Consider the following 11,724-nt stretch of genomic DNA (forward strand, 5'->3'; position numbering starts at 1 on the left):
CGTAATGTTGAAATATCGCAAGGCTTATTTAAAATGTGGTGTAGGTTTCATCCGGCAGTGGAGTTACAACGTGGAGTGTAGAAACGAAGAGATGAACTATATCACAAACTACAATGCGGGTATTTAGCATTATTCACTTCAGCCTATCGCAGTCCACTGCTGGACATAGGCCTCCCCAAGTTCGCGCCACACATCCCGGTCTTCCGCAATCCTCATCCAGCCTACACCGGCAATCTTACGTAGATCGTCGGTCCAACGGGCCGGAGGACGTCCCACACTGCGTTTGCCAAGACGCGGTCTCCACTCTAGGACCCGTCTACTCCAACGGCCATCGGTCCTGCGACACAGATGACCAGCCCACTGCCACTTCAACTTGCTAATTCTGTGGGCTATGTCGGTTACTTTCGTTCTCCCGCGGATAGTCTCATTTCTAATCCTGTCTTTGAGAGAGACCCCAAGCATAGCCCGTTCCATTGCACGTTGAGCGACTTTAAACTTGTGGACCAGTCCCTTGGTCAGTGTCCACGTCTCGGCTCCGTATGTTAACACAGTACGTATGTTTAGCATTATTATAGCATCATTATTATTTATTTATTTATCATTCATATAGGCTTCAAGAGCACCTTCGAATCATCATTTTACAAACTTAAATTTTAAATATCGTTAAAATTAAAGTTACCACCGATCCGGAATGTAGATTATGCAGAGAAGAATTGGCAAGAAACTCTCAGTTATTTTACTCTTTAAAAAAAATTAACTGTGTTTTAATACAAAATAATTGTGTTTGCTGGCAAACGAAATTACATCAACACTTGACTTTAATTACATCGACAAGTAATACAACGTAGGTAGACGAAAAAATAGTCAAGTAAATATGCATTATCAAAGAGTACTTCAAAAGTTGTAATCAGATCTCGATGAAATTTAAATGTGACCACATGATAAACATCGGCTTTCGATTAAATTACAAATCATCTAAATCGGTACACCCAGTAAAAAGTTCTTGCGGATTTTCAAGACTTTCCCTCGATTTCTCTGGGATCCCATCATCAGATCCTGGTTTCCTTGTCATAGTACTATCATAGTTCTTCTTCCATTACTTGCAAGCCATTCTCTCCTCAGACTTAATGTCTCGTGTTTGCTAGCGAGCTAATAGCATGGAATCAGGTAAATATTCGGAAAAGCGAAGTTAAATTCCTTCTTACGTGACAGCGATAATAACGAGAGCTACTTATTGTTTAAACTAATTTTGATTCATTGCGTCAGTAATTTTTGAGTTTTTTAGTTTCCTAGCACTTATCTAAATATTTCAGTACATATATTTTAATTTTTTTTAAAATGATTGTAATAAAATATTTGGGTTGTCTGGAAGAAATGGCTAAATAGCCATAAGTCCGTCCGTTGTACTTCACAGTCCGTAAAAGTTTTTTATTTGTATGTGTTTATTCATTGTTTATTGTTTAAAATGTAGTTGTGGTGTACAATAAAGTATAAATAAATAAATAAAATAAGACAACTGGACGTAGTTTGTGAGTTCAATTCCCGCTCTAAGGGTTATTATAGGTAACAGTTGAATATCCTACAAACAGATGACCGTTGTACGTCACGATCACGATTCAGCTTGTAACACTAACCACTGCTGGGCATAAGCCTCTTTCTCCATGTAGGAGAAGGTTTGGAGCTCAATCCACCCCACCGTACCACCGCGGGTTGGCGGATCGTTGTTCGCGTTGAAAGTGTTAAAATATATTTATTTTTATACAAGTCTGATTTAAAGACACGCTTATCGTGCCTACATCCGTAACTTTATTCGCGGGGACGAGCCACTTCCTATTTATATGCTAATAGATGTGCAGTACTTCAGCAAGTTGTTTAGTATCTGGAGCACGTAGCGTTCCGAACTTCACTTACGTCGTCTAATCTGTCGCGGGACAACAACTCTCTGTAACGAGGCGACGGATAACGCACACAAACACACAAACTAACAGGTTAAATATATTATTATGTTTATATTTAGTTCGAGACCGCGGTGTGGTAAGAATATTTATTTTCAGCAAAAAGTTTGAAACAAACAATGTCTTTTCAGGGGTCTAATAATTTTGAAGCATGAAACCGACTTGTTGAACTAAACTTTACCTGTTCAGAAGTTAATCGATAAAAAAAATTATAAATAGTAAATAAGTTCTTTTAACCTTCCAAATAAATTAAAGTTTGAAGTCAAACTTTTTTATGCACGCTTGACTTGGAGAGTAAGCTGGTGAATGTGTGACGAGAGCGTTACGAAAAGTGTGATCGGGCGAGTCGAACGGAAGTTGAGAGGGAGATATAAGTTAGTGAGGATAGAAAGAGAGAGAGAGTTACGTTTCGTAAGTTCAGTCATGTAGTCTAAAGCAGATTCGTTTTTTTTTCGTAGTACTTATAAAATGTAGAAGTTAGCGAACTGTTGAAAGTACACAGACTCCAACAGATACATCATCGAAACGAGTAATTTCTTATTAAGAAATGATCATGGTGGTGTAGATGTCTTGTAAAGTAATCTGACGGATATTATTAACAGCTGCTCCGGCTTCGTCATACTACGAATGAGAGGAACAATACAAAAGCACAACTATGAATGTGACAGCGGGCGATTACATGAGGGTCGTGTGATGTGCAATAAATATCACATAATTGACTAGATTACGGCAATAAAGAATATAGCCAACCCTCTCTTCCCGTGGGTGTTGTAAGAGGCGACTAAGTGATAACATAGATCCACTATCACCTTGGAACTTATAAAGTCGGCCAGAGGCGGGATAGCCATCCACCTGCTGGCTTTGAAATACACAGGCTGAAGACGGGCAGCAGCGTGTTGTTGCGACAAAGCCAGCCCTGCGGTCACCAACACGCCTGCCCAGCGTGGTGACTACGGGCAACAGAGGTGAGTTCACGCCATTTTTTGGCGTTAACTTGAGGAGGCCAATGTCCAACAGTGGACAGCGATTGGCTGAAGTGATGAATTAACTAGAAGATCCTGCTTTAAAAATTCGAAATTAAACCATCGTAACTTACCTAATAGTATGTACAGTTGGTGCTATTTGAAACACTAATCGTTGGCTAGGAATTAAACTCGTCTTTCATATAGACTTTTAATCCTCAACAAGTAACCCTCACAACATCTGGTAAAATTTGTATTGTGGTAAATATATATTTTAATACTACTAAAATGGCAACTGGCTAACAAGCATACGTTTCGCTCAACGGCAAGCGGTTACCGCAGCGTAAAACTAGTCTATAACCTACACCAAAAAAGGTCCCAAGCGCGTTGGCGACGTCATCCACCGTCCCCACCATATGAATAGGAACAGCTTCAAAAATATATGTTCCCATTCGAAGAATGTTTCTGCACTGAGTGTTTAGGTCTATTACGTTATATGTACATCTGTTCTATATACACATTACGTGCTAGACAAACTTGATCTAGGTATTTAGCTTCAGTTTACAGTCGGTTATGTCGAACCAGTCACGCTGTCGAGTGTTCAATGTGCAGTATGCTACTTTATAACAACAGATACTTTTCCCGTAGTCACTTCGAACAAAGGCTTACCTTTTGATGAACGCAGTCGGGTAAGACTGTACTAGAGGCGTGTTCGGAAGACTTATACTAATGGAGCGAGTGCGCGGAAGTCGTCCATCACGGGAATATTACCGAACGCGCCTTACCCGCCCTCCCCCACCCGCCCCTGTCCTCCCCGCTGAGGATTTATGGGGAGTCCTGCTTCTCGGGGACTACTTACGGGTATTGCTTAAGATATCATTAGATATTGGAATTGCTTTAACGGATGTTATTCTAGAGCGCCTTAATGTGCCGTGAAAAACAAATGAACAAGAAATTAATAAGCTCCGTACGAAATTGTTAATGAAATAAGATTTCATTCCTTGGAATAGCTTAAGCAATAAATACTAAACGTACAAATTTATATATTTTGAGCTAAAACGTTCAGCAAAATTAAACGATTTTTTTTATGCTCCTGTATGCATATAATTTCAAATGATTCTTGATTATACAATCATTAGCCTTTACCCACGGCTTCGCTCACATCATTTTTTTTTTCATAAAAAGTATCCTATGTGACTTCTTATACCTCCAAGAATATGTGTACAAATTTTCATGATGATTGTATATAGCAGTTTCGCGTGAAAGCGTAACAAACAAACTTACATTTTAGTAGGGATTTTATCCTATTTTATTTTATTTAGGAAACAAACAATACACTAGCACAACTAGTTATTAAACTTATACAGCTAATACACAAACCAATAAAGTTTCCATTGCAAACAATTCATAAATGACCTAAAAAAGAAATCATCGAATAATTACCAATAGATATGGAAATAATTGAAGCAGTAGTAAATTCACTAATTTGATAAACAAATACGAATAGGAAAATTTCATTCAATTAAGAAATTAATCATCTTGTCTATAATATAAAAATGAGTCGCTGAATGTGTTGCTAAGCGCAAAACTCGAGAACGGTTGGACCGATTTCGCTAATTCTTTTTTTAAAATATTCCTTGAAATACGAGGATGGTTCTTACGGAGAGAAAAATTCTAAAAAAAAATAAAAAAAAAAATAAAATTAAAGAATCGACTGTTAGGCGATACGAAGTTCGCCGGGTCAGCTAGTTTCAAATATTTATGTTAAGGCCGGATCGGCCTATTACTGTTGTACTAAAAATTACATCGAAATCTTTACAACAATTATATATTACTCTTAAAAAGTTGTTTTGAAGAATTTGACGATAAGAAAGAAATTATATTATAAACATTTTTTTATTATATTATCTAGAACTCACAAGAGGGCGCCACGGTCGCTTAGAAGCGAATATAAAATGATCATATCAAAAATTTCGAACTAGCGGGTACATCATATCATATCAAAAATCGACCGTTCCAGCGGGGATCGAACCTACATCTCTAACTGACCGTGCTCTAGCGAATTAAGCTATGTGTAAAACACTGGTGGGTTTCTAAATTAAAATAGCCAAGGCGATTACCACAATCTGTCTATATTTTTGAACAGCGTAACGTTGTTAACAAGTCGAATAATAATGAATGCTTAAAATGATTATCTACCCTTTTTATACAATTTTATCGATGTGTCAAATCAAAGCTAATTATTGATTAACTTACATTTATAATGTTAAACGAATATAATTATAAATAAGAATAATAATTATTGATTTAAGAAATTAATACAATATGTAATTACTAAGCTATATCATAACAATTAATATTAACTACGTCATAATCGTTGAGCGACTATTGAATACTTGATAACACTCGGCCATCCTGTGTAGGCCGTGTCCCACGGTCCTTGTTTTGCTGTTCTCCAGTGCTGATCCCCAAATTCTGGAACGAAAATATTGTACGGCAGTAATATGTCGTTTGTAATAACCACAGTTTTAAACGTATTTATTTTTGAATGTATTATCTAATAAATTATTGCGTCACACAGCTAGTAGTTGGTTTATATATGTTAAGATAACATATTTTCCTTAATTAGACTTGATTATACTCGTATAAGTTATCTCTATTATAGTATCTACTATACTATATGGATTGATATCGATCATATACCCGTCATTATTAATGTAGAACTGATCACACATTAGTATATATTATTTATATTGACTTGATCACAAAGCTGTCATTATATATAATATACATATAGACTTGATCACATAACCGTCTCTGTTTATTTAATCTTGATCACACAGTACTTTTTGAATTGATCACAATGCTGTTGTTATACGAGTATATGTAGACTTGATCACATAGCCGTCTCTGTTTATTTAATCTTAATCACACATTAGTATATACTTATATTGACTTGATCACAAAGCTGTCAGTATATATAATATACATATAGACTTGATCACATAGCCGTCTCAGTTTATTTAATCTTGATCACACAGTACTATAAACTTATATTGACTTGATCACAAAGCTGTCAGTATATATAATATACATATAGACTTGATCACATAGCCGTCTCAGTTTATTTAATCTTGATCACACAGTACTATAAACTTATATTGACTTGATCACAAAGCTGTCAGTATATATAACATACATATAGACTTGATCACATAGCCGTCTCTATTTATTTAGACTTGATCACACAGCAGTCTTTACTAAATCGTATATGGACTCGTCAAATAGCAATCATCATAAGGTAATTGGTTTGAAAAAGAAGTCTCATCATTTGTAAATATGTATATTGAGTAGTAAATAATATATGAAAACAATTATATACTGTACATACTCTTGCAACTTAATCAACTAATAAACCGTAACGCTAAACACATGTATATATTTTTTACTGTAATTATAGTACAACTAATGAAGAGTCACACACTTGTAACAACCTGTAACTAATCTAATATAGTAGAAAGAAAATTATATTATTCTAAATCTTAATTAACTTTCAAGAAGATCAATCAAATCGTCTCTATCTACTTCTCGGTCACTGCCTGAACTATCATCTTCGGACATGGTTGGTTTGTATGGTCTTAAGGTATCTCCACGAACAACAGCACTGAATTTTTTGTAACCTTTCATGCCCTTAATACTCGAAATCGTATATCGGTCTAATGAGCTCTCCGCTTTATATACTTTATAGGGGCCTGTGTAAAGCCCGTTTAACTTTTTAGTAACGCCAGTAGCTACATCCCTAGTTACACCACCTTTCCAGAGAACTAATTGGCCTACGGTATATTTGAGACACTTCTTATGATTTTTATCGAATTGTCTTTTCATAGTAGTCATGTTTCTGTCGATACGAAGCTTAGCAGTTTCTCTATTAGCCTGAAGTTCATTTTGTTGGGTTTCAGAGTTTGTGGGTGCATTTGAAGGAAAGGATGGATATCTAGAGTTTTTGTGACCAAACATAAGATTGAATGGCGAAAAATTAGTTGTCGCATTTGGTGTATTATTTATTCCCCAGACAATATCGTTTAACTTATTGTCCCATGTGCATTCGCTTTCTGACATAGTATTGAGACCATTAAGCAATGTGCGATTAACTCGTTCAACTTGTCCATTTGAGCGAGGACTGGCAATCGCATTTAAAACGTGTCTAAATTGATTTTCTTCGGAGAATTGCTTAAAATATCTACTCGTAAAAGCTTTGCCCCTATCTGTAATTATTCGAACTGGATAACCAAACTGCATAATGATATCTTTTAATAACCTAATCGTCTCTACTGAACTACAATTTTTGGCAGGTCGGGCGAATACAAATTTAGTAAAAGCGTCGATAACTACTAGAATATAAGTGTTACCCTTACGAGTTTTAGCAAAAGGACCTAAGTGATCCGCATGCAACGTATGCATAGGTATGGCTGGCTTGTTAATTGGGTGTAATTCACCTTCTAATCTACCGTAGTTACCCTTATTAAACGCGCATTGTAAACAAGAGTTTACATATTTTCTTATAAATCTTGTCATACCTTCAAACCAAAACTGAGCTTTAATGGCACTTTCACATTTTTCGAAACCGGGATGACCTATTTGATCGTGAAGTTTTTGTAGCAGACCGTATTTGGCTAGTTTAGGGATCACAAATCGCTCACCTGCAACAGTTTTTCTATATAGTATATCGTCTTTAACAATGTAATTTGCGGATAACTTTGTATCATAATTATCATGAAGTCTAGAAATAATGCTTTTAATATTATCATCTTGCAATTGTAAAGTCATCAACCAGTCGGAGTTATCAATCATACATATCGTATAAGTCACGGGATTTCTACTCAGCGCATCCACGTGCCTCATGCGCTCGCCTGGCCTATATTCAATTTCAAGATCAAATTCTTGTATCGTAAGCCACCAACGAGCTATTCGTGGAATCAAATCACGTTTTACAAGAGTCGTTCTCAAAGCTGAGCAATCTGTTACAACTTTAACTTTAATACCTGTTAAATAAATTCGAAACCGTTTAAGAGATTCAACAACAGCGAGTGTTTCGAGTTCATAGCTATGATAGAGTTTCTCTTCGTTACTTGTTACCCTACTAAAATAAGCTATTGGTTTTAAACTATTATCAGTTTGATACTGCATTAAAATCCCGCCTAAACCTACTTTGCTAGCGTCGGTATGTAATTCTGTCTTTGCATCAGAGTTATAAATAGCTAGAACTGGCTTTTCAATCAACCGTTGCTTAAGAGTTTGAAATGCATTTTCTTGGTCTGGACCCCAATACCATTTAACATCCTTTTTCGTGAGTAAAGTAAGAGGGCGAGCAATTTGGGCAAAATTTTGAACGAATTTCCTAAAATATGACGTTAAACCCACAAACTGTCTAATCTCATGTACGTTACGTGGCCTGTTATAATCTGCTACACATTTTATTTTAGCTTGCCCTGGCTGTATAGTTCCGGCTGAGATTTCGTGACCTAAGTACGTTGCTGTACGCTTTAGAAAAGAACATTTACCAAGATTTAATTTTAAATTTGCCTGTGTTAATAATTGAAGAACCTTTTCTAATAGTACTAAGCCTTCCTGTACAGTACTTGTTGGCAACATCACGTCATCAAGATAAAGAGCTATATTTTGATCCACTCTGCCTAGTGTCATTTGTATTAATCGAGAGAATACAGCTGGGGCATTGGCTAAACCGAAGGGCATCTTCAAAAATTCATACTGACCCGATGAAGTGACAAATGCAGTCTTCGGTATAGACTCTTCGTGTAGGCTGATTTGGTAATACCCTTGAGCAAGGTCAAGGGTTGTGAAAAACAATTTACCCGACAGCTTATTGACCTGATCTTCGATATGTGGTAAGGGATATCGATCTTTAATAGTATTAGCATTTAACGCTCTATAGTCAACACAAAGTCTATAATCCCCACCCTTCTTCTTAACCAGGACTACGGGGCTAGCATAATCTGAAATTGACTCCCTTATGATACCTGCCTCTAATAAATCCTTGATTTTTCCATTAACAATTTCGTTTTCCATATGCGATAATCTATAGGGCTTACGACAAACAGGTTGGTTACTAATTGTATGGATGTGCATCTTAATAAGATCGGTGCAACCTAAATCTTTTGTACTTCTAGCAAATGAGTGACTATACCTATTTAAAAGTGATAATAATTGTTTATTTTCCAAATCACTAAGCTGACCTTTCTTAATGTCAGATAAGTTAATTCGCATGTCGGTAGTTTCTGAACTTTCTATAGCCAGTATTCTAGATCCCTCATCGCAAATTGGTATCGTTACCAACTCCGCTCTAGCTATCAGTCTATGAGCCTCCCATACTATATTTGTATTTCCTAAATTGACAACTTTCAAATGAGAACTAAATTGTTTAATAACAGCTGATGATATCATATAAGAAACATTTCCTAACTGCATCCATACTGTATTTGTTAAAAATGTGTGCTCTTTTCCAATATTCTTAAAGCAGTCAACGTAAACTTCTACATATAATTGATTATATTTTGGTATTACAACTTTATCTTTCAAATAAACTGGAAACTTCACAACAAAATCAGATGCCTGTAGATTAATGTTCGTAAACAGATCCTGCACAAAGTTACTTTGAACGAAACATATAGATGAATCAGAAGTGACTAAACTAACGTTTTTACTATTAATCATTGTTTGTCCAATTAATAAATCAATATCCGATGTTATATAATTAGTTAATTCAACAATTCCATTCAATTGGACATTATCTATTAAAATACTTAAGTAACACGAACCGAGTGAGTTTACGCAGGCTCCTCCGAAACCTTTCATAACAGTGGTGCTTGGATTAATTTTAATTTGTAAGTTCTTAGCTTGTGACATACAAAGCAAATTAATTTTACTGCCAGTGTCTATGAATGCTCTTAACTGTCGCCCATTTAGTATCACTATTCGTTTGTAAATATCAGCATAAATATCGTAAGTAATATGAAACACCTGACTAACCTGATTTAATTGCGGTCGCGATGTCCCAGCACCAAACCAACAGGCTGCAGTAGTATGTCCGTTACGGCGACATTTTTCGCAGTGCTGTTGTTGTCTACAGTCTCGTGCTTCGTGACCCGGCCGCCGACACATGTAGCATATCTTCGGCTGGAGCTGATGGCTTGATGTTGAACCTAGCGCACCATTATTGGTTCCTCTTTTCCACGTCGATTTCCGCACAGTTTGTGTTTCCATTCGTTTGAAATTTTCTAATGATGATAAATAGCCATAATATAATTGTTCAGGAGTATTACAAGTATATGCTTTAGCGTTGGCTCTCAGTTCATAAGGTAGTCCACGAATTATACACGAGATAGCATCTTCGCCGGTGATGTTACATCTCTTAACTAAAGACAATTTCTCATGATAATACTTCGTCATACTCTCTTTGTCTTCTTTTGTCCTCGCCAACATCCGTTCTAATTTGTCCACGTAATCAGTCGATCGTGGAAAGGCAGTCTGCAGCATCTCCTTCCATTCATCCCATGTCAGGTCATAATTATCGAGATCGTCGTACCATTCTCGGGCGGAGCCACGTAGTCGTAATTGCATAATAAATGTTCGATCGGTGTGATCCCAGCCATAAACGTCGCCCAATTGATCTATTTTGTGCAGCCAACCTATAATATTGCTATTAGTGTCCTCCGGTCGAAATTTAGGGATCACTTCCGCATCACTGGGAGCAACGTGTCGTTTTTTGTACAGTTTCTTTTTACAATCACCGTCAGAGAAAAAAAAATCACTGTTTTCATCTTCCGAGCTGCTTGATTCATTATTTTTTCGTTTGCGCTGGCCCAAACCATCTAAGTAAGGTCCAGACATTTTTGGGCACAATCCCACTTCTGAGATGTAAAACACTGGTGGGTTTCTAAATTAAAATAGCCAAGGCGATTACCACAATCTGTCTATATTTTTGAACAGCGTAACGTTGTTAACAAGTCGAATAATAATGAATGCTTAAAATGATTATCTACCCTTTTTATACAATTTTATCGATGTGTCAAATCAAAGCTAATTATTGATTAACTTACATTTATAATGTTAAACGAATATAATTATAAATAAGAATAATAATTATTGATTTAAGAAATTAATACAATATGTAATTACTAAGCTATATCATAACAATTAATATTAACTACGTCATAATCGTTGAGCGACTATTGAATACTTGATAACATATGATATTATCATGATATTACCTTGGCACCAACTTCAAAATTATAAAATATTTATTTAATCATTTCTGATTAACTAAATCAAAATACGAATTACTTTGTACTAAGTAAATTTATTTTTCACTTTTTAGTTTCCTTTTTGAAGTCGGTTTTTTTTTTGTTAAAAATTATTTTATTTTACAATTTTTAGTGATGGGTAGACCTAACAAGGATGCTTTTTCTCTTATGTCGGGGGTTCGGAAACATACACAATACACAAGCACAAACACCCAGATCATGACAAACATCTATATGGCCAATACAAATGTCTGTCGTACGCGGGGATTGAACCCACTAACGCCAGCGCAACAGCCGGTGCTGTGACCGCTGCGCTAACGCGTCGACATACTATGAGTAAAGTTCGCTATCAGGTAATAACAACCGGGACTGACAGCCTAGCGTGTTCTCCGAGGCTAAGTTGAGAGAACCACAAGGATTAACAACTAGACCGAAAATAAATATTTGTCTAAACATAAATATCCACTCCGAGCGGGAATAGAACCC

The 11,724-nt window shown here is 36.1% G+C and overlaps 1 protein-coding gene across 1 annotated transcript; it reads right to left on the bottom strand.

Moving 5' to 3' along the window:
• Positions 1-5,029: 5,029 nt before the first annotated feature.
• On the bottom strand, positions 5,030-11,177 carry LOC123660531. The gene is made up of 2 exons (XM_045595588.1): positions 9,965-11,177; positions 5,030-5,392 (listed from the first exon to the last, which is right to left on the bottom strand). The coding sequence occupies exons 1-2, from the start codon at positions 10,823-10,825 to the stop codon at positions 5,303-5,305; spliced, it is 951 nt and encodes a 316-aa protein (XP_045451544.1). The 5' UTR covers positions 10,826-11,177; the 3' UTR covers positions 5,030-5,302.
• Between the last annotated feature and the right edge of the window lie 547 nt (positions 11,178-11,724).

This window comes from Melitaea cinxia, chromosome 15, assembly GCF_905220565.1.
Source record: "Melitaea cinxia chromosome 15, ilMelCinx1.1, whole genome shotgun sequence".
In the NCBI taxonomy this organism is placed as follows: domain Eukaryota; kingdom Metazoa; phylum Arthropoda; class Insecta; order Lepidoptera; family Nymphalidae; genus Melitaea; species Melitaea cinxia.